The sequence below is a fragment of the Oncorhynchus masou genome, chromosome 5 (genome assembly GCF_036934945.1).
Source record: "Oncorhynchus masou masou isolate Uvic2021 chromosome 5, UVic_Omas_1.1, whole genome shotgun sequence".
Taxonomy (NCBI): Eukaryota; Metazoa; Chordata; class Actinopteri; order Salmoniformes; family Salmonidae; genus Oncorhynchus; species Oncorhynchus masou.
Window position 1 is genome coordinate 27207582 of NC_088216.1, and position 22520 is coordinate 27230101.

Genomic DNA, 22520 nt, shown 5'->3' on the forward strand with positions numbered 1-22520 from the left:
TTTTCACTGAAGATGACAACATAGAATCGAACAAGATATTTTTTTATAGGTCGGGGACAGCCCTAACACACACACACCCACACAAAGCAGAGACAGGAGTAGAGGTCAAGATACAGGAGACAATAAAAGATGCAGGTAGGTCTCAGATGAATCTCATACAAGTGCAGGAGATTGCGGAGTGAGCAAAGCTGAGAGGGGGAAAGAAACTCATGGCATTTCATTTCCCACAACGTTGTGGTTCCAACTCTAATATCTTCTTTCCTATTTTTACACACAATATTTAGGGCCGCAATTGGGAAAGAGTGCACTAACTGAGTGACTAAAATAAACTTGAAAACAGCTGTGAGCATTTGTGACTGCAATTATTCTTCCTGTGTCTTTGCATTGTTTGGTCAAACTGAAGAAGATGGCATAGCTCCCCACAAAAGCACCCACACGGAGCAGGTCCTGGCTTTAAAACTGTCTACCAAAACCCATCCACACACACAACCCCACCCACAAATCATCACCTGTAGATCAGTTTTAGAGGTGAGGTACGTTCATGCCAGACGTTCTGTCCTGACTTGGCATTGTTCAGCACCACACTAATTCACCAGCAACATTACTGCAGCCTGGCACAGGAAACTAAGGTGATTACCATCACAATAAAACAACCCTAATGAAATGATTTGTTTCCCAAAGACGACATATGCGAGCGACTAATAAAACACAGAAATTAGCATGAAATAAAAAAAGTCAATTGAGACAAATGGGGAGGTAGAATCTCTGTCGGATTCATAATAGGCTAATGTGGCATTTAGGTTTGACAGCAGCCAGATGTTGGCTCCCATTGATTGAATCCCATTCATTTCTCACGTCAGAGGAAAAGTCTATTGTCTCCCTATTGAGATCATACATTCCAATTGGAGGAGACATAAGGGCTGCAACCCTATGGGCCCTGGTCAAAAGTAGTGCACCATACATGAAATAGGGTGCCACTTGGGACAAATCCAAGATGCTTGCCTTGTGCAGAGAAACATGTTTGGCTTGTGACAGGTTCTTTAATATTCTAGTGGTTTGGAAAGCAGTTATTTTGCAGCGGTTTTTAGCCACTGAAATAATGAAATGACTATTGGATTTGGGTAAGCTCATTAAGTATCAGCGGGCTACAAGCCAGCACAGAAACCACAAATGAAGAGAATCGGGACTAAAATATGTACGTGTTGCAGCAAGCTCAGTACAGAAAAGTGTGATGCTTTCAAACACTTTTGAAGCTTTTCTGTGTTTAAAAATATAGAAGATGAACACTGAACAAGGCGAGAAAAGGGAGGGACAAAGGGAATGAAAAGGTAGAGGCTTAGTCTTGCCCCCCAGGGGACAGCCTCTGATCCTCCATAACAACGGTCTCCTTCTGAAGATGGTGGTCCTCCATAATTGTTACCATTAATCTGAAGGAAACAAAATTACATTTTAATACACGTCTCCTGGACCTCATGGATTTCCAATAATCCCATAAATCCTGTTCGGAGCAGCGCAGAGGGGGGGAGAGAGATAACAAGGGAGGAGTAGGGTGAAAGCTGAAGCAGACTTTGGTTCAATCGTTTTTCTTTTTTACTTGTTCACAATGCTCACTATCATACAGGTGAATAGCACCGGCACTTAACTATTGGAGCGCCAAATGGAGAACACAGAAACTTCAAGACAGATTCCAAGGGTTTGTGATTATGTACGTGTATCAGAGTGGGACTGTGCCCTAATGTGTGTCCGGCTGGCGATAAAGTGAGTGGCCCAAGCTGATGCTGCAATCGCCAAGGCCGTCCAGCCTGCAAGGCCTTGCCCTGGCACGGGGGAGATTGATGCCCCCTCTGTTTAAATAGCCTTAATTTATAGCAGGCCTAGCAAATGGAATAGTCACTGGCCATTGATCCGTATGGGCCGAGGTGCTGGATCGGAGGGAGGGAATGGCTCAAAGTTCCCAGGAGTCCCATGCATGGTTATTCATGAGAGGGGGAGTTACCAAACCCAATTACCAGTTTAAAAAGACACACACTCCGCGTCCACAGACACTCCGCGTCCACAGACACTCCGCGTCCACAGACACTCCGCGTCCAGACAATGTGGAAATCATTGTTGGAAAGCCAGTACTTTCGAATAAGCAGAGGTGGTTGGTTCATTGAAGCGCTCATCTGCATGGATTTCAAATGACTAGCTCTGATTTCAACAGAACCCACACATCCTTTTTAGAGGTCAATGGTCGCATGTCTAATTGGCCTAGTTAATTTCCTGTGTGCATTTAATTAATTCACGATGGATTACTGATTAAGACCGCAAAGCATTCTAAAAAGCACACCTGCCTCATTTCACTCCTGCTACAATGGTGTGGTTGTCAGTTTAGTATTGATTTATTGTATTGTAAGATGGGCTAATTATATTCCTCTCTCTCCATCTCCTGTCACGTGTGTGTGTGTCCATGCGTGCGGCCTCCATGTCCCTCTAACGAGGAAGTGAGACAGGACAGGGGTGCGGTCTCGCGTGCTGAATCAACAGCTGTGTGGCCACATCGGTCAGGGATCGTCTGATACACAGACAGACATCAGCCCTCACCAACACATGTCATTGGTGGAACATCTCTTATGAACGGTGTCATGGAGAAAGAGCTTGGAAAAGAATGCAGTGTTTTGCTGTCAAGCTTACCCGCTTAACCACAGCACAGTGATATCATAAACACAGACGACCATTGATATTCTGTCCTAAACATACCATGGAGGTCAGGCCATGCAGCTGAGTAGGGTTAGCTCTTTCTGGGGGCTTCCTGGAAACATTTGAAGTGGGCATCCCTTCTAGGTTTTCATATCTGAGGAATGTATCAAATGTTCTGCTTTTATCCACAGCAATCCCTGGACTATCAGGATAAAAAAAACAGAAGAGATGAAGTGCATCTCGCTGGTGGGTCTAGGTCGGACCTCTTGTACTTACTAGTCTTTCTAAACAGACGCGTTGCCTCCCACAACGTAGGCCTATCAATGTTCTGGCTAACACGTCTGTACTTATACATCAGTTTGGCATAGAGGAAAGGGCAGAGTTGGGACATTCTGCTTTCCTATATCACTTTATCCACTTGTTGACAGTGTTAAACATCACCAGGACACAAAATAGAATCGAGTAAAATGGAGATCAGAGGTTATTTTTAATGAGTGCATTTCGCAAGTGGCTAGTTTGCGTCAATTACTTTCACTTAAACCACCACAAAAGGTTTCGCCTGCAAACTATGGTTTTGAATTACAACATTCTGGCATGTCTGCCTTGTGATTTGTTGGGAGAGTCAGCTTGAGGAGAAACATGAAGATTTTATTTATTTATTTTTTGGAAGTTATGACAATCTGCCATTAATCCTAGACAGTGCTGTTGCTCTTAGCTCTGGGTTTCCGATACTAATCTTACACAAGCCATACTGATGTGTAACTCCAGGGGCCACATCAAGAGAAGGGTTTCCTAAACTTGGTCCTGTGGACCCCACTAGGTGTTTGCCCTAGCACCACACAGCTGATTCAAATGATCAAATATTGCTGAGGAGTTGGTTATTTAAAATGAGCTGTGTATTGCTAAGGCAAAAACGTTCACCCAGATGGGGCCCCAGGACCGAGTTTGGGAAACCCTGGTCTAGAGCGTCACATCAGGGTCAAGCCCTGGACATGGCATAGCTCCTCAAATGGATCTGCTATTGTGTGCTTATGTATTGGACACAGATATGAACAAGAGTCTCGCTCTCTCTGGTATAATAGATTCAAGTCTGGCTGTTCTGCACAGTGTGCTATCCGACCTGGTTTACTCTATCTAGCTTCTCTCTCACTCCAGTGAGCCACTGCTCATCCACTAACAGCTCACTCTATAGTTCCAGTTCAGGCCGGGGGGTGAGCGAGCCATAAACATCTAACAAGGAACCGTTGGGGTTCTCTTCAATGAGTCAGGTCTACTACCTGTGTACTTTGGGGTTAGGGTTGGTTTGTCTCACACTGCTCCATGTCACAGCGCCTGAATGTCATTCAGTGTTACAATGTATCCTTTCAGAAGACTCTAGACCAACCTCTATCCCTGGCATAGACATATATAGGACAGAGGCAAACCCATGACTATTTCGGGTACCATAAATAACATAGCTCTCCCATAAAGCCCAATACCACAAACACAGCCATATTGCAAACAGAAGCAGCCATAGACAAGCCCAACAGGGAGGCAGAGTTTGTGGGATTCGGAGCAGCAACAAGGCCGACCAAGATAAGAGTTTCTGCAGGCCTATCGTGAATGATTCCAATGCACACACTTGCAGGTGTGCATGCACACACACACACCGCTTTGCTTCATGAGCGCTCCACACACATCGACATGGTCACAACTCAATTACAGACATCTCCACAGGGACCGGACTCCACCTTGACCAATGGGCCTTGTAATTGGGCAGCCTGCCACCTCTCATCCTGAGATAGCCCATCAGTGACTGTAGTGTAGTAGCTAGCTGGCCATGATCCTGCTGATTTCCCACGATGCAGCACATAATTTACGGGCCACTCGATAGCCCCTTCACAACACACTCCTCTCAACAGCTTTAACACTTAAAATACACAACCAATGGGGACCCTAGTACCACACCTAACATTATCATCCATCACTGTCAATCAATCTACAGTGCTCTCCTGAATTGTTATTTATTTAACTAGGCAAGTCAGTTAAGAACAAATTCTTATTTACAATGACGGCCTAGGTACAGTGGGTTAACTGCCTTGTTCAGGGGAAGAACGACAGATTTTTACCTTGTCAGCTCAGGGATTCGATCTAGCAACCTCTCGGTTACTGACCACTAGGCTACCTGCCACCCCAACCCATGACCTTGGTGTTATCAGGACCATGATTGGCAGCCTATGTAAATATGAACAAAAATGACTGAAAAAAATGTAATTGCTGTTTATCAGCTTGATCTTACACTCAAAATATCATATGAATCTAACCTTTGAGTTAAAATTGTTCAAAGAAAAAAAGTAAATCAGTAAATCATTTTATTTTAAAACATGGGTCAGTTATTAGAACCCCTAGAAATTCTTATGAACAAAGTTGATGTATATCCGATTAAGATATTACTTTTTAAAGTTAAATGTGAATGTTTGGGAACTCGTGTTCATCCATGACTTCCTGTTTCACTGGGGTATACATATGAGGTGACAGGCTAAACTCCCTTAGTCATCCATCAACATCAGAAAGGCCAAAGAAAACACTAATCAAATTAAACAAAAAGGTTGTTGACTGTCACAAAGGCTATAAAAAGATAGCTACACGTGTGAAAATACTCATCACCACTATGAGGGCAATAATTAAGAAATGTTTAACAACTGGAGCTGTGATGAACCTGCCTGGAAGAAGACGCAAGTGTATTTTGCCCCCGTGCACAGTGAGAAGGATGGCTCAAGTGGAATTGTTTTTACCCAAGGACCACAGATGGAGAATTGCAGAAGGTGGTTACATCAAGTCTCCAAAGCTACAACTAAAACATGCCAACAAGTTATTTGGAAGGGTTGCCAGAAGAAAGCCTCTGCTGTCACCAAACCACAAACATAAGCCCCTGGAGTTTGCTAAATGTCATTGGAACCAGGTTTGGTTGGAACTATGTTCTAATGAGACTAAAATATAGCTTTTTTTGGCAACAAACACCAGAGCTGGGTTTGGCATAAAATAGCTGTGCAGAAAATAACCTAATCCCCACTGTGAAGTATGGTGGTGGAGCTGTGATGTTGTGGCGCTGTTTTACTTCCAAAGGCCCTGGGAACCTTCTTAGGATACCTGGCATCATGGACTCAAAGTACCAGGAGATTTGTGGCTGAGTGGCTGTCGGAGTGGCTGTTGGATCTTCCAGCAGAACAATGATCCAAAGCATACCTCCAAATACACAAATAAAATGGTTCACTGACTTTTGAATCAAGCTTTTGCAATGGACATCCCAGTCTCCTGACCTAAAACAAATTGAAAAACCCATCCACTGGATGTCAGAAGGTGAATTCACCAATTTGTAAGTCGCTCTGGATAAGAGTGTCTGCTAAATGACTTAAATGTAAATGTAAATGGGTGAGCTGAAGAGGAGAGTTCACAAGCGAGGAACCAAGTACTCTGAAGGACCTGGAGTGTTTCTTAAATGGAGGAATGGTCTCAAATCCCTTCCTATGTGTTCTCTCACCTCATCAAACAGTATAGGAGACGACTCAGAACTGTTCTTGGAAAAAGGAGGGTGCACAAAGTACTAAAACGCAGGAGTGCCAATAATTGTGAGATGCATGTTTTTGAATAAAAAAATTACTTCTTGCTGACGATTTATTTGAACAATTTTAACTCAAAAAGGTTAGACTGATATGATATTTTAAGTGTCATATCAAGCAGATAAACAATTACATTTTGTTCATATTTACATAGGGTGCCAATAATACAGGAGTGCACTGAAAATTACCCTGTAGTAAATAACAGTAGACCAGGGAACATTAAGCAGATTTATTTCTTGAGTGGATGGTCAGGGGGCCGGAACATAATTACAAATTATTTGTAGACTGCATATTGACAGTAAGCCCAAAGATATTTGAATAAAACAATATCAAACCTTGCTTACATTTGCATACGATCATATAGTTATATTATGTGTGGGAATAGTTTGTAACAGATTGTTGTTGTTTTTATTACAGTATTTTGTCCAACAATAAAAAATTTAATGTTTTGCAAAAATTCAAATTAAAAAAAAGTCAATCGCCCATGGGGGAGGCCGGCAGTTGAGGAACCCTGCCATACACAATCAAAACGGGTACAATAATTTAATGAATTGATGCAAAACAATATTCTTTGTAGAACATCAACTAGCCTAAATTATTTTGGCATATTTTCTATCAGTGTTAGAGAAAGAATGTCCCTTTGTCTTACCCCAAAGAATCTCTCCTGTTTTGGAATGAATATATGAATTAAATGTTTATCGTTACAATATAATTCAGAACCTGAAGCACAGTGTAGAAGCCTAATTTCTATGTCATATTAGCAGAAGTGTGTTAATGTCATTTGGGTGATTGTCCTGCCAATAGGGATACTAAGTCACCCGGCGAAGCGTACGGCAATGTGACACTTGGCATTATTGCCACCATAGCTCTCCATAACAGACTCTATGAAACAATAGAGTAGCTTGTGCTGCAGGGATCTAACAGCACCTTTCATATAAGCCCTGGCAGGTGTAATAGAAACAGAAATCCCACTGTCACCATTTACTAGAGAAAAGCATTAAAATTCCACTGTCAAAGCGCCTAGGGTTGGCCTGAAGCAGAGTTATAATGAATTTCTGCAAATGGGGAACAATATAGACGAAGGCTAACCTTAACAAGGTTGAATGTGGAAGTCTCGGTGCAGAACGAATTGTCTTGCCTAAAGCAGTAGACCGTGATGACGGTAATGTTATATCAAGATGTTCCTGCCATACAGATTGCAAGAGATTTTTGATATACCGATTCCATTGCACAGGATGTATGAGTTGATATATAAAAACAACTGTCTATATCAGCTAAAACTATTGTACAGAATTCTTGCACACCAACAAAATGTTGAATATTAAGGGCATACAATCATCGCAGCTCTGTAGATTCTTTTGTGAGGATACAAAATCAAGACCATTTGTTCTGGTATTGCCCTTAGGTAGCCTGTTTCGAGTCTCAGGTTCAGGAATGGCTGAAAAAACATAATTCATCTAAAATTTGCCCTAGAAATAGCATTGTTTGGAGATCTGGATAGACCTGGTCAGTCAATTACTAATATACTCTTAATAGCATCACCACCCTGGATGGTTCCGACCTAGAATGTGGACATCTATAAGTACCTAGGTGTCTGGCTAGACTGTAAACTCTCCTTTCAGACTCATAATAAACATCGCCAATCTAAAATCAAATCTAGAGTCGGCTTTCTATTCCGCAACAAAGCCTCCTTCACTCACGCCGCCAAACTTACCCTAGTAAAACTGACTATCCTACCGATCCACGACTTCGGCGATGTCGTCTACAAAAAAGCTTCCAATACTCTACTCAGCAAACTGGATGCAGTTTATCACAGTGCCATCCATTTTGTTACTAAAGCACCTTATACCACCCACCACTGCGACCTGTATGCTCTAGTCAGCTGGTCCTCGCTACAAGTCCACATCTACAAGTCCATGCTAGGTAAAGCTCCGCCTTATCTCAGTTCACTGGTCACGTTGGCAACACCCACCCGTAGCACGCGCTCCAGCAGGTGTATCTGACTGATCATCCCTAAAGCCAACACCTCATTTGGCCGCCTTTCCTTCCAGTTCTCTGCTGCATGTGACTGGAACAAAATTCAAAAATCGCTGAAGTTGGAGACTTATCTCCCTCACCAACTTCAAACATCTGCTATCTGAGCAGCTAACCGATCGCTGCAGCTGTACATCAGTAAATAGCCCACCCAATTTACCTACCTCATGCCCATACTGTTTTTAATTATTTACTTTTCTGCTCTTTTGCACACCAGTATCTCTATTCCTGCACATGACCATCTGATAATTTATCACTCCAGTGTTAATCTGCTAAATTGTAATTATTCGCCTACCTCCTCATGGCTTTTACACACAATGTATATAGACTGTCTTTTTCTTCTACTGTGTTATTGACTTGTTAATTGTTTACTCCATGTGTAACTCTGTTGTTGTCTGTTCACACTGCTATGCTTTACCTTGGCCAGGTCGCAGTTATAAATGAGAACTTGTTCTCAACCAGCCAACCTGGTTAAATAAAGGTGAAATTAAAATTAAAGTATTTTTCTTCAACTCGCAAGGTGCAGATTCTATTCGATAGATTCAAATTGTATGTTAAACATCACAGCATAATTGAAAGACATATGGCACGTAGAAATCCGAAGAGGGTGGCCAGCAGAGAAAGGAAGGACAGACTGAGGGAAACTGAAGGTTGGGCTGTGGAACTGGAGACAAGAGGGAGAGGAGTTGCTGGGCGGGGGATAGAATGACGGTCAAAGATTTTTTTTAAGTACCTAAAGTCAAAATAAACACACAAAAAAGGCAATTTGAATGACACTGGCTGGCAACGCTGTTACATCCATTGACTGTTTGCCTGAGCCTGAGGCCGAGGACTCACAGGTGCTTTCATGTACAGTACCAGTCAAAAGTTTGTACACCTACCCATTTCAGGGTTTTTCTTTATTCTTAATATTTTCTACATTGTATAATAATAGTGAAGACATCAAAACTATGAAACAAAACATATGGAATTATGTAGTAACCAATAGTGTTAAACAACTCAAAATATATTTTACATTTGAGATTCTTCAAATAGCCACCCTTTGCCTTGATGACAGCTTTGCACACTTGTCATTCTCTCAACCAGCTTCATGAGGTAGCCACCTGGCATGCATTTCAATTAACAGGTGTGCCTTGTTAAAAGTTCATTTGTGAAATTTCCTTCTTAATGCATTTGAGACAATCAGCTGTGATGTGATAAGGTAGAAGTGGTATACAGAAGATAGCCCTATTTGGTAAAAGACCAAGTCCATAATATAGCTCACTTTAAGCTTATTTTAAGACATGGTCAGTCAATACGGTACATTTCAAGAACTTTGAAAGTTTCTTCAAGTGAAGTCGCAAAAACCATCAAGCGCTATGATGAAACTGGCTCTAATGAGGACCACCACAGGAAAGGAAGACCCAGAGCTACCTTTGCTGCAGAGGATAAGTCCATTACAGTTACCGGCCTCGGAAAATGCAGCCCAAATAAATGCTTCAGAGCTCAAGTAACAGACATGTCAACATCAACTGTTCAGAGGAGACTATGTGAATCAGGTCTTCATGGTCTAATTGCTGCAAAGAAACCACTACTGAAAGGACACCAATAAGAAGAAGAGACTCGCATGGGCCTAGAAACACGACCAATGAACATTAGACCGGTGGAAATATCCTGCTGGTGACACTGATTTATTTAGAATTCAAGGCACACTTAACCAGCATGGCTATCACCGCATTCTGCAGCGATACACCATCCCATCTGATTTGGGCTTAGTGGGACTATCATTTGTTTTTCAACAGGACAATGACCCAACACACCTCCAAGCAGTATAAGGGCTATTTGACCAAGAAGCAGAGTGATGGAGTGTTGCATCAGATGACATAACCTCCACAATCACCCGACCTCAACCCAATTGAGATGGTTTGGGATGAGTTGGACTGCAGAGTGAAGGAACAGCAACTAACAAGTGCTCAGCATTTGCGGGAACTCCTTCAAGACATTTTTGGTTACTGCATGATTCCATTTGTTTTTTCATAGTTGGTCTTCACTATGTAGAAAATAGTAAAAATAAAGAAAAACCCTTGAATGAGTAGGTGTCCACACTTTTGACCGGTACTGTAAATACACGCACTCGGATTCAGCAAGCACACACAAATAGTGCCACACATGTACTGAAATGTGTGGCCTTGCTGTTCAGATGGCCTTGCTGTTTAGATTGTGTCCTTGATGTCTTTTGTTTTCGGTTGTTGTCACCGTTTTGACTTGTTAGGAGATATGTCGACGTGCTTGACCTGATTGCTCCTGTGGGTCACTCTGGATGAGAGACGGTTAGATGACTGAATGTAATGTAAATCTTGAGTGGCTTCACCGCAGGTAGATTGTATGTTTTAATTTTTTTTAATTAAGTATTAAATACAAAAATAAAAATAAAGCAAACTGGATTTTAAAAAATGATATGCTAGTTCAAAAGCAACCTTTCTTTGATGGAAGTATGCAAGTCAAATGAAATGATCAAGTAGACATACTCCAATCAAAAGTGATAATGAAGTTAACATTGTTTAATGAGAACTTAAAATAATCTGGAAAAGCAGCTGTTTAAAACAGGAGATTTTAAGATCTGCACAGCTGTGGAACCTAACCATGGTTTAATATCCAGAAACTAACACAGTGGTCTCCAATTAAAAAGACTCCCTGGTTTCAGTTCATCATTCATGAGCTACTTTCAAAGATTGAACAAGACTAACCTTATAATGAGAACCAAGAGCAACTGCACAATATGAGCAACTCGGTAGGGCCTTTATGCATTCACCATTAAAAATCCCTAGTTCAGCAGAACAGTGTAGAGACTTAGGACATCTCTTACCCGGTCCTTCATCCTCCAGCTCTGGGCCAGGGCCTTGGAGCCCTCGATCTTCTCTGAGTGGCGTTTCTTCATGAAGGCCAGCGGCAGGTTCCAGTCGCTCGTGTCCGCCTCCTCCTCCTCAGCCAGACACACAGCCGGCGAGTGCAGCAGTTCCGAGTCCATTTTCATCAGGGCCCTGAGGGAGAGATGGAGAGGAGGTCAGGTCAAGGTCAGTGATAAAAAAAAGGTTTCTTCATTCAATCATAGGATATAGCTGTAGCTGTTTTTGTGTAACATTGAGGAATATAATAAATATTTAACATGCATCCATCAGATGCAATCTACTCTTGACCCAAACTATTCAACCATTTTAAGTTCCGCTTACTAATGACTAGGAAAGTTTGGGCAGCGTTGGGTTAGCCATAGACCAGCTGACAATACCGGTCAGATGAGGAGCAGCTCTGGGATAAAAACTACCATCACCTAGCTTTGGAACTCAACGTCAGAAGTCTGTATTGGTTGGACTCCCTGAGTTGTTAATCGTTCTGGTGGGTGGCAACGTTAAATAACCCTACCACAATATAGCTGCCAACACCAAAAAAAAACATTTCCTGTCAACAAAGGCATTTGTATAATCTCTAGCTCTACTTACAAGACATATAGTGAAATGTGACCCGAGCTATCAAATAAAACGTCTGAATCGCACCATATTCCGGCTGTGTAGACAGCAGTACATTTTGTGCAAGGAAGTCTCCCTCAAACTGCATGGTCAAATAGCTTCCTGCTGTCTAACTCAACATGAATATGGTGCTGTTCAGGCTAGAGTCGGATTCAGAAGTTAATTTGATAGCGAGACATTTAACTTCTGGTAAGTACAGTTTCTCAAGATTATACATATGCCTCACATCCCTAAATCCCATACACCCCAGGTGGCCCTGGTGAGTGGGATATGAACTCAACAGCTTTAGCTTCAAAACAAAGAACAACCACGCAAGACTCGTTTGTCATGTGCGGTAGTGAGCATATTCTCGTTCTAATAAGTACATAACCATTAGCTACTGTATTTGCATTTGACACGGTTAACATTAGCTGTGTAAAAAGGTTTAAGTCTGAGAATGACGTCCCACCAGTGAATTCCCTTTGAAATTAACTTAACCGTCAAATGGTAGATAATACGCAGAATGGATAGGCTAACGGTAACTTACATGGACATGTTATTTTCTAACGGGATAGTACATATTGCAGAATGATACATAACAGATTTGGAAATCGATAGAACGTTATCAACCTGCAGAGGTTGACCCATGCTCGCGCGTGGCTGTTCTAGAGTTCGGAGTCGAGTTTGACAGGTTAGCTTGTGGCTAACTAGCAGACCCTTAGCCGACTGGCTGACAACTAGCTAGTATCGTTTTCACAGGTTTGTACTTCATGCTTGTAAAACTATGCATGCTTCATGTCACTAGTGGAATTGCTAGGTACAGTAGTTAAATAGACGTGTTCGAAAATAATGACTGGCAAGTGAAGCAAATGTGCAGAAATGGCATTTTTCACAGGGTGGCGAGCAGCGTACAGACCTTGGCACGGTAGAATCCTTTTCGATACGGGGTGGGATACGTCTTCGTCTCCTGACTATTATAGACGCGGTCGAACAGATAATTCTTGAAAGAAAATTGTACGGTAGCGTCCACAATTTGTAAACTATGTCGAACCCGACAGGTCCAAGTTCGACCGGTATGTGTTTGCAGGGAAATCTGCGGTTTCTCTCCCCACGGCTGCTCTTTGCTATGGGAAGGGGCTCGAGACGAGGCCCATCTTCACACGGACACTCTGCCACAACCACGCCACGCGCTGTCAGGCTCGAGCTGTCAATGACGCTTGTCGTGTGGTCTTCTGACACAAACGTGAGTCGACGTTGTAAGCTAGTTGCGTGAAATGAACAAACAATTCCAACTATTTCTCCAGAGACACTTCTTCAGCACTTCTGCAAGGGCGCCGCCATCTTGGGAAAGACCCACAATGCACTGTAGCACCCAGGGCTGGACTGAAGATGTCATTAAAAACGTCATCATGGTCAGTGAATGTCCCTTTCATCAAAATAAAAGTTAAATAGTCAAATCAAGTCCTAAATATTCCATAAATGTTCAGTTGTGATGTCTCAATGCGATCCAAAAATATACGTTTATTATTGCATCCTGTACATTGAGAGATTGATGTTGAAAATCGTACTTTTTATTAAGCTTGTCCCACTATAATAATATTTGGGACTACATAGTGCAAGTAGTGCCTTATCCCAAGGTCACTGCGCAATTATAGACATCGTGTTTTAAAGTGAAATCTTTCAAGATACTGTATTATAATCCAAACAAACATAAAATACCTTAAATGGGCAATAACAAAGCAAAGCAAATGCTCAAAGACATTTCCAGCATATTTTTGGTTGTCTGTTACATTCCTTCTGACCAGATTTTTACCTCAGGGTTACTCGGCCGCAGCAATGTTTGCTGGATTGCACCTTGCAGTTCCCACTGCCTGTTTCCACTGATCAAGTGTATTCACACAGAAAGCAGCTGCCTCTATTTTTCCTAGTATCCACTGCTGTCTGCCTTTTGTGCTCATTCCTCACTCAGTGGGGGGTTTAAGGTTTTAGAAGAAACACTGGAGAAAAAAAAACAGATCCATCTGTCCCTGTGACAAAAATGAAACCCACTTTCTGTTTACTCTCTACTAAGAGATTGAAAAAGTTCATTCATCATGTAGAGGAGGTGATTACAGCAACAAATTACTCCAAAGCAGCCGTGTGGAGATACAATGCATTCGGAAAGTATTCAGAGCCCTTGACATCTCCCACATTTTGTTACGTTACAGCCTTATTCTAAAATGTTTCAAATCGTTTTTTTCTTCATCGGTATACACACAATACCCCATAATGACAAAGCAAAAAAAGGTTTTAGAAATGTTTGCAAATAAAATAAACTGAAATATCACATTTGCATAAGTATTCAGACCCTTTACTCAGTACTTTGTTGAAGCACCTTTGGCAGCGTTTACAGCTTCAAGTCTTTTTCGGTATAACGCTATAAGGTTGGCAAACCTGTATTTGGAGAGTTTCTCCCATTCTTCTCTGCAGATCAGCTCAAGCTCTGTCAGGTTGGATGGGGAGCATCGCTGCACAGCTATTTTCAGGTCTCTCCAGAGATGTTTGATCGAGTTCAAGTCCAGGCTCTGGATGGGCCACTCAAGGACATTCAAATAGTTCAAATCAAGTCAAACTTTGTCACATGTACCGAATACAACCTTACCGTAAAGTGCTTACTTAAAAGCCCTTAAAACCAACAATGCAGTTCAAGAAAAAGATAAGAAAATATTTACCAAATAAACTAAATTTAAAAATAATACAAATTAACACAATAAAATAACAATAACGTGGCTATATACAGGGGGCAACGGTACCGAATCAATGTGCTGGGGTACAGGTTAATGGAGGTCATTTGTACATGTAGGTAGGGGTAAAGTGACTGTGCATAGATAATTAACAGTGAGTAGCAAATGGGGGGGTCCGGATGGCCAATTGATTAATTGTTCAACAGTTTTATGGCTTGGGGGTAGAAACTGTTGAGGAGCCTTTTGGTCCTAGACTTGGCGTTCCGGTACCGCTTGCCGTGCAGTAGCAGAGGGAAGAGTCTATGACCTGGGTGATTGAAGTCTTTCACAATTTTTGGGGCTTTCCTCTGACACCGCCTAGTATATAGGTCCTGGATGACAGGAAGCTTGGCCACAGTGATGTACTGGGCCATACACACTACCCTCTGTAGCGCCTTACTGTCACATGCCGAGCAGTTTCTATACCAGGTGCTGATGCATCCGGTCAGGATGCTCTCAGTGGTGCAGCTTTAGAACGTTTTGAGGATCTCGGGACCCATGCCAAATCTTTTCAGTCTCCTGAGGGGAAACGGTGTTGTCGTGCCCTCTTCACAACTGTCTTTGTGTGCTTGGACCATGATAGTTCATTGGCGATGTGGACACTAAGGAAATTGAAACTCTCAACCCCCTCCACTACAAATTGTGAAAGACTCCAGTCACCCAAGACACAGAAATGTGCTTTACTACTGTGTCGTATTGCAACGGAAAATGAAAATCATTCTTTCTTAAGGGACAAGAGAACCCTTCCTGTTTCCATCCATTTTCTTGGTTGGTTCATAGGAGACAGGACATGGGGGATGCAGTGGAGATGAGCTATGGTAGATGGGAAGTAGAGGCTCTTCCAATGTCTCAGTCACGTCCCTGTTAAATCAGACACAAATATCACTCTCTCATCTTCTTGGTGATGAGCACACCAAAATACAGCTCAGATCATATATATGCATCACCACAAGGCGGTCATCTCAGCTCATCAGAAAACATGAAAACAGCATGGCAGAAGGACAGCAGGATTTTCTCCCTCTCACTGCATTGGCCAGTGCAGTAATCAATATGCTGGCTATTTGAGTTAGCCAGCAGCAACACTATGGTACAGCAATCTAGAGATGTGTAAGAAACTCATAACTGTATCAGGCTGAATCTATCCCTCCTGTCTCAGTGTCCATTGTGAATGAGAAACCAATCCAATCTCTTAAGAGTGTGATGGAGGTTGAGACCCTGGGATAGTGGGGAGGGGAAGATTACTCTCTCACTCACTCAGACATACACAGACAAACACAGCGTTCTCCTCCCAGATTGGGAGCATGGTGACAAGGTGATCAACGGGGCTCAATCTGGAAACTGGAGCTGTTCCCAGAGCCAAATCAGACAAGGGTGAAGAAAAGCCAACGTGTCACCTCCCTGAGGACTGATTACAACAACCCTGGCAAGACGACAGAGCCAAGGAACCATGCAAGAAGAGAGAGAGCAGAGAATGGCAGAGAGATATAGAGAGATGGATCAGAGAGGTTTCCAATCGGATGTGGAGAGGTTTGTTTTACCAGGAAGCTTGTATATAATAATCATGTGATCATCTAAGTGGACGATAATAGTGTGTCCTCTCAGACGGGAAACTGGAGACGGAAGAGCCGTAATGAGGCATTAACCTGCCCCACCCAGTTCTTCTCAGTCACATAAAGGTACATACTGTATGGGCGACATTATGGGGATCAGAGTTCAAATCATGGTTTGCTGACTCAGCATGATTTATTTTATGCATCTACGAACCATTGGTGTCCTAAATCACAATACAGCTAAAGCCACCATTACAAGTCATGCAGCATCTAATTTCACCTTATTTGAAGAAGTTAAGGAATTAAAGAAAGGTTGCACATTAAACTTTGTTTGGGAGGATGAAACAACACCAGCTTCTGGGTCCAGTTTTAATTATGCATGTTGGTGCCGTTCGTCTGCCAAGCTCACAGACCATCACTAAAAACAGAGGAGTCATGATTAATACTTTGCATTCTTCAGCATTGATATCATTGTCATCAGTATTTTCTCCAAGTGCGACCATTTTCCCTGACAGTCTCGCGCCAGCTTCGGGCTCATAACTCACATTAAAGGTTGATATCGCCTTAAATCAAATGCAAAGTTTCCATCTCAAAACTTCAAACTATAATGGTCGCTGTGTTTATACGGGGTCTTCATCAGAGTTTGTCCTCAGAAGAGACAACAAAGCATATCTCTCTCTCTCTCTAAGGTTAGAGAGAGGTAGGACTCAAAAGGTAGCGTTAACATTCTCACAACATTTGAAGTGACAAAGACCATCAGAGTGGCTGCTGTGAGACCCTGATATAAATGACAGCACAGAAACCTGATATTTTTTTATAACCAAAGAAAGACCAATAATTAGCTTTGAGAGATACATTCATGTTAGGGCGATCAGCGTAATTCCACCATCATCTGTAATGGCCTCAACAGAAACATTCATCAATAACCGCTTAGACAGGTGTCCATTAATTCATGATCAACAACTCAGCTATCACAGATCACACTCCCAGACGCAGTCCCCGTTTACACCTGATCAATGTGTTCATATGAAATGTTCTACCAATCAATGGGAGTGTAGGACCAGGAGAATGCTCCATTGTGTGTGTGTGTGTGTAAAGTCCTCACAAGGATAGTAAAACAATAAATATTAGGCTTTGGGGGTTAGGGTTACACTTCGGGTCAGGGGTTAGGCATTTGGGGTTAAGGTTAGGGAAAATAGGATTTTGAATGGGAATCAATTGTTTGGTCCCCACAAGGATAGTAAGACAAATGTGTGTGTGTGTGTGTGTGTCAGATGAATGGGTGTGAAACACACGCCCCATAGATTACCTTTCACTTATCATCACTAGGTTACTCAAGCTTTTCGAAGGAAAGGATTTGATGATGAATGGCGAACAGAGGATTTGAAAGAGCTGGTGGGAGTGAGACAAAGAGGAGGAGAGGAGGGGAGAAAGGAGGGCAGGCTGACCTTGAATTTAAGAGCACTTCAATGGTTGTGAAGTCATTTGTCTTTTGACAAAAGGAGAAGGTCCTAGAGGGGATTTTGGTAACTCAGGTTATACTGTGCCTTGCGAAAGTATTCGGCCCCCTTGAACTTTGCGACCTTTTGCCACATTTCAGGCTTCAAACATAAATATACAAAACTGTATTTTTTTGTGAAGAATCAACAACAAGTGGGACACAATCATGAAGTGGAACGACATCTATTGGATATTTTAAACTTTTTTAACAAATCAAAAACTGAAAAATTGGGTGTGCAAAATTATTCAGCCCCTGTAATCAAGTCTCCGTATAAATGCACCTGCACTGTGATAGTCTCAGAGGTCCGTTAAAAGCGCAGAGAGCATCATGAAGAACAAGGAACACACCAGGCAGGTCCGAGATACTGTTGTGAAGAAGTTTAAAGCCGGATTTGGATACAAAAAGATTTCCCAAGCTTTAAACATCCCAAGGAGCACTGTGCAAGCGATAATATTGAAATGGAAGGAGTATCAGACCACTGCAAATCTACCAAGACCTGGCCGTCCCTCTAAACTTTCAGCTCATACAAGGAAAAGACTGATCAGAGATGCAGCCAAGAGGCCCATGATCACTCTGGATGAACTGCAGAGATCTACAGCTGAGGTGGGAGACTCTGTCCATAGGACAACAATCAGTCGTATATTGCACAAATCTGGCCTTAATGGAAGAGTGGCAAGAAGAAAGCCATTTCTTAAAGATATCCATAAAAAGTGTTGTTTAAAGTTTGCCACAAGCCACCTGGGAGACACACCAAACATGTGGAAGAAGGTGCTCTGGTCAGATGAAACCAAAATTGAACTTTTTGGCAACAATGCAAAACGTTATGTTTGCGTAAAAGCAACACAGCACATCACCCTGAACACACCATCCCCACTGTCAAACATGGTGGTGGCAGCATCATGGTTTGGGCCTGCTTTTCTTCAGCAGGGACAGGGAAGATGGTTAAAATTGATGGGAAGATGGATGGAGCCAAATACAGGACCATTCTGGAAGAAAACCTGATGGAGTCTGCAAAAGACCTGAAACTGGGACGGAGATTTGTCTTCCAACAAGACAATGATCCAAAACATAAAGCAAAATCTACAATGGAATGGTTCAAAAATAAACATATCCAGGTGTTAGAATGGCCAAGTCAAAGTCCAGACCTGAATCCAATCGAGAATCTGTGGAAAGAACTGAAAACTGCTGTTCACAAATGCTCTCCATCCAACCTCACTGAGCTCGAGCTGTTTTGCAAGGAGGAATGGGAAAAATTTCAGTCTCTCGATGTGCAAAACTTATAGAGACATACCCCAAGCGACTTACAGCTGTAATCGCAGCAAAATGTGGCGCTACAAAGTATTAACTTAAGGGGGCTGAATCATTTTGCACGCCCAATTTTTCAGTTTTTGATTTGTTAAAAAAGTTTGAAATATCCAATAAATGTCGTTCCACTTCATGATTGTGTCCCACTTGTTGTTGATTCTTCACAAAAAAAATACAGTTTTATATCTTTATGTTTGAAGCCTGAAATGTGGCAAAAGGTCGCAAAGTTCAAGTTCCGGGTTGGAGCGAGCGGTCGCATCCACACTTAGCCCCCGAATAGCAGCACTGTAGAAACTATTACACTCGACGGAACGACTTGATTAGTGTAGTGTCAACAACGCAGCCACTGCCAGCTAGCCTACAAAGTCAACAACGCAGCCACTGCCAGCTAGCCTACTCCAGCAGTATGGATCATTTCAATCATTTTAGTCAATAAGATTCTTGCTACGTAAGCTTAACTTTCTGAACATTCGAGACGTGTAGTCCACTTGTCATTCCAATCTCCTTTGCATTAGCGTAGCCTCTTCTGTAGCCTGTCAACTATGTGTCTATCTATCCCTGTTCTCTCCTCTCTGCACAGACCATACAAACGCTCCACACCGCGTGGCCGCGGCCACCCTAATCTGGTGGTCCCAGCACGCACGACCCACGTGGAGTTCCAGGTCTCCGGTAGCCTCTGGAACTGCCGATCTGCGGCCAACAAGGCAGAGTTCATCTCAGCCTATGCCTCCCTCCAGTCCCTCGACCTCTTGGCACTGACGGAAACATGGATCACCACAGATAACACTGCTACTCCTACTGCTCTCTCTTCGTCTGCCCACGTGGTCTCGCACACCCCGAGAGCTTCTGGTCAGCGGGGTGGTGGCACCGGGATCCTCATCTCTCCCAAGTGGTCATTCTCTCTTTCTCCCCTTACCCATCTGTCTATCGCCTCCTTTGAATTCCATGCTGTCACAGTTACCAGCCCTTTCAAGCTTAACATCCTTATCATTTATCGCCCTCCAGGTTCCCTCGGAGAGTTCATCAATGAGCTTGATGCCTTGATAAGCTCCTTTCCTGAGGACGGCTCACCTCTCACAGTCCTGGGCGACTTTAACCTCCCACATCTACCTTTGACTCATTCCTCTCTGCCTCCTTCTTTCCACTCCTCTCCTCTTTTGACCTCACCCTCTCACCTTCCCCCCCTACTCACAAGGCAGGCAATACGCTCGACCTCATCTTTACTAGATGCTGTTCTTCCACTAACCTCATTGCAACTCCCCTCCAAGTCTCCGACCACTACCTTGTATCCTTTTCCCTCTCGCTCTCATCCAACACTTCCCACACTGCCCCTACTCGGATGGTATCGCGCCGTCCCAACCTTCGCTCTCTCTCCCCCGCTACTCTCTCCTCTTCCATCCTATCATCTCTTCCCTCTGCTCATACCTTCTCCAACCTATCTCCTGATTCTGCCTCCTCAACCCTCCTCTCTTCCCTTTCTGCATCCTTTGACTCTCTATGTCCCCTATCCTCCAGGCCGGCTCGGTCCTCCCCTCCCGCTCCGTGGCTCGACGACTCATTGCGAGCTCACAGAACAGTGCTCCGGGCAGCCGAGAGGAAATGGAGGAAAACTCGCCTCCCTGCGGACCTGGCATCCTTTCACTCCCTCCTCTCTACATTTTCCTCCTCTGTCTCTGCTGCTAAAGCCACTTTCTTCCACTCTAAATTCCAAGCAACTGCCTCTAACCCTAGGAAGCTCTTTGCCACCTTCTCCTCCCTCCTGAATCCTCCTCCCCCTCCCCCCTCCTCCCTCTCTGCAGATGACTTCGTCAACCATTTTGAAAAGAAGGTCGACGACATCCGATCCTCGTTTGCTAAGTCAAACGACACCGCTGGTTCTGCTCACACTGCCCTACCCTGTGCTCTGACCTCTTTCTCCCCTCTCTCTCCAGATGAAATCTCGCTTCTTGTGACGGCCGGCCGCCCAACAACCTGCCCGCTTGACCCTATCCCCTCCTCTCTTCTCCAGACCATTTCCGGAGACCTTCTCCCTTACCTCACCTCGCTCATCAACTCATCCCTGACCGCTGGCTACGTCCCTTCTGTCTTCAAGAGAGCGAGAGTTGCACCCCTTCTGAAAAACCTACACTCAATCCCTCCGATGTCAACAACTACAGACCAGTATCCCTTCTTTCTTTTCTCTCCAAAACTCTTGAACGTGCCGTCCTTGGCCAGCTCTCCCGCTATCTCTCTCAGAATGACCTTCTTGATCCAAATCAGTCAGGTTTCAAGACTAGTCATTCAACTGAGACTGCTCTTCTCTGTATCACGGAGGTGCTCCGCACTGCTAAAGCTAACTCTCTCTCCTCTGCTCTCATCCTTCTAGACCTATCGGCTGCCTTCGATACTGCGAACCATCAGATCCTCCTCTCCACCCTCTCCGAGTTGGGCATCTCCGGCGCGCCCACGCTTGGATTGCGTCCTACCTGACAGGTCGCTCCTACCAGGTGGCGTGGCGAGAATCTGTCTCCTCGCCACGCGCTCTCACCACTGGTGTCCCCCAGGGCTCTGTTCTAGGCCCTCTCCTATTCTCGCTATACACCAAGTCACTTGGCTCTGTCATAACCTCACATGGTCTCTCCTATCATTGCTATGCAGACGACACACAATTAATCTTCTCCTTTCCCCTTCTGATGACCAGGTGGCGAATCGCATCTCTGCATGTCTGGCAGACATATCAGTGTGGATGACGGATCACCACCTCAAGCTGAACCTCGGCAAGACGGAGCTGCTCTTCCTCCCGGGTAAGGACTGCCCGTTCCATGATCTCGCCATCACGGTTGACAACTCCATTGTGTCCTCCTCCCAGAGCGCTAAGAACCTTGGCGTGATCCTGGACAACACCCTGTCGTTCTCAACTAACATCAAGGCGGTGGCCCGTTCCTGTAGGTTCATGCTCTACAACATCCGCAGAGTACGACCCTGCCTCACACAGGAAGCGGCGCAGGTCCTAATCCAGGCACTTGTCATCTCCCGTCTGGATTACTGCAACTCGCTGTTGGCTGGGCTCCCTGCCTGTGCCATTAAACCCTACAACTCATCCAGAACGCCGCAGCCCGTCTGGTGTTCAACCTTCCCAAGTTCTCTCACGTCACCCCGCTCCTCCGCTCTCTCCACTGGCTTCCAGTTGAAGCTCGCATCCGCTACAAGACCATGGTGCTTGCCTACGGAGCTGTGAGGGGAACGGCACCGCAGTACCTCCAGGCTCTGATCAGGCCCTACACCCAAACAAGGGCACTGCGTTCATCCACCTCTGGCCTGCTCGCCTCCCTACCACTGAGGAAGTACAGTTCCCGCTCAGCCCAGTCAAAACTGTTCGCTGCTCTAGCCCCCCAATGGTGGAACAAACTCCCTCACGACGCCAGGACAACGGAGTCAATCACCACCTTCCGGAGACACCTGAAACCCCACCTCTTCAAGGAATACCTAGGATAGGATAAAGTAATCCTTCTCACCCCCCCCCCTTAAATGATTTAGATGCACTATTGTAAAGTGGCTGTTCCACTGGATGTCAGAAGGTGAATTCACCAATTTGTAAGTCGCTCTGGATAAGAGCGTCTGCTAAATGA

The 22520-nt window shown here is 44.0% G+C and overlaps 1 protein-coding gene across 8 annotated transcripts in view; it reads right to left on the reverse strand.

Moving 5' to 3' along the window:
- Positions 1–13130, reverse strand: part of LOC135538943 (regulatory-associated protein of mTOR-like) — a 172203-nt gene extending 159073 nt beyond the window's left edge. For all 8 annotated transcript variants that reach the window (XR_010455515.1, XR_010455512.1, XM_064964850.1 and 5 more), the window contains exons 1-2: positions 12711–13130; positions 11158–11332 (exon numbers count right to left, since the gene is read on the reverse strand). Coding sequence is in view for 6 of the 8 variants with exons in the window: in XM_064964850.1 (XP_064820922.1) it covers positions 11158–11325 (168 nt within the window). In the remaining 2 variants the exon portion in view is untranslated. The remainder of the gene's footprint in view (positions 1–11157; positions 11333–12710) is intronic.
- Positions 13131–22520: the final 9390 nt, after the last annotated feature.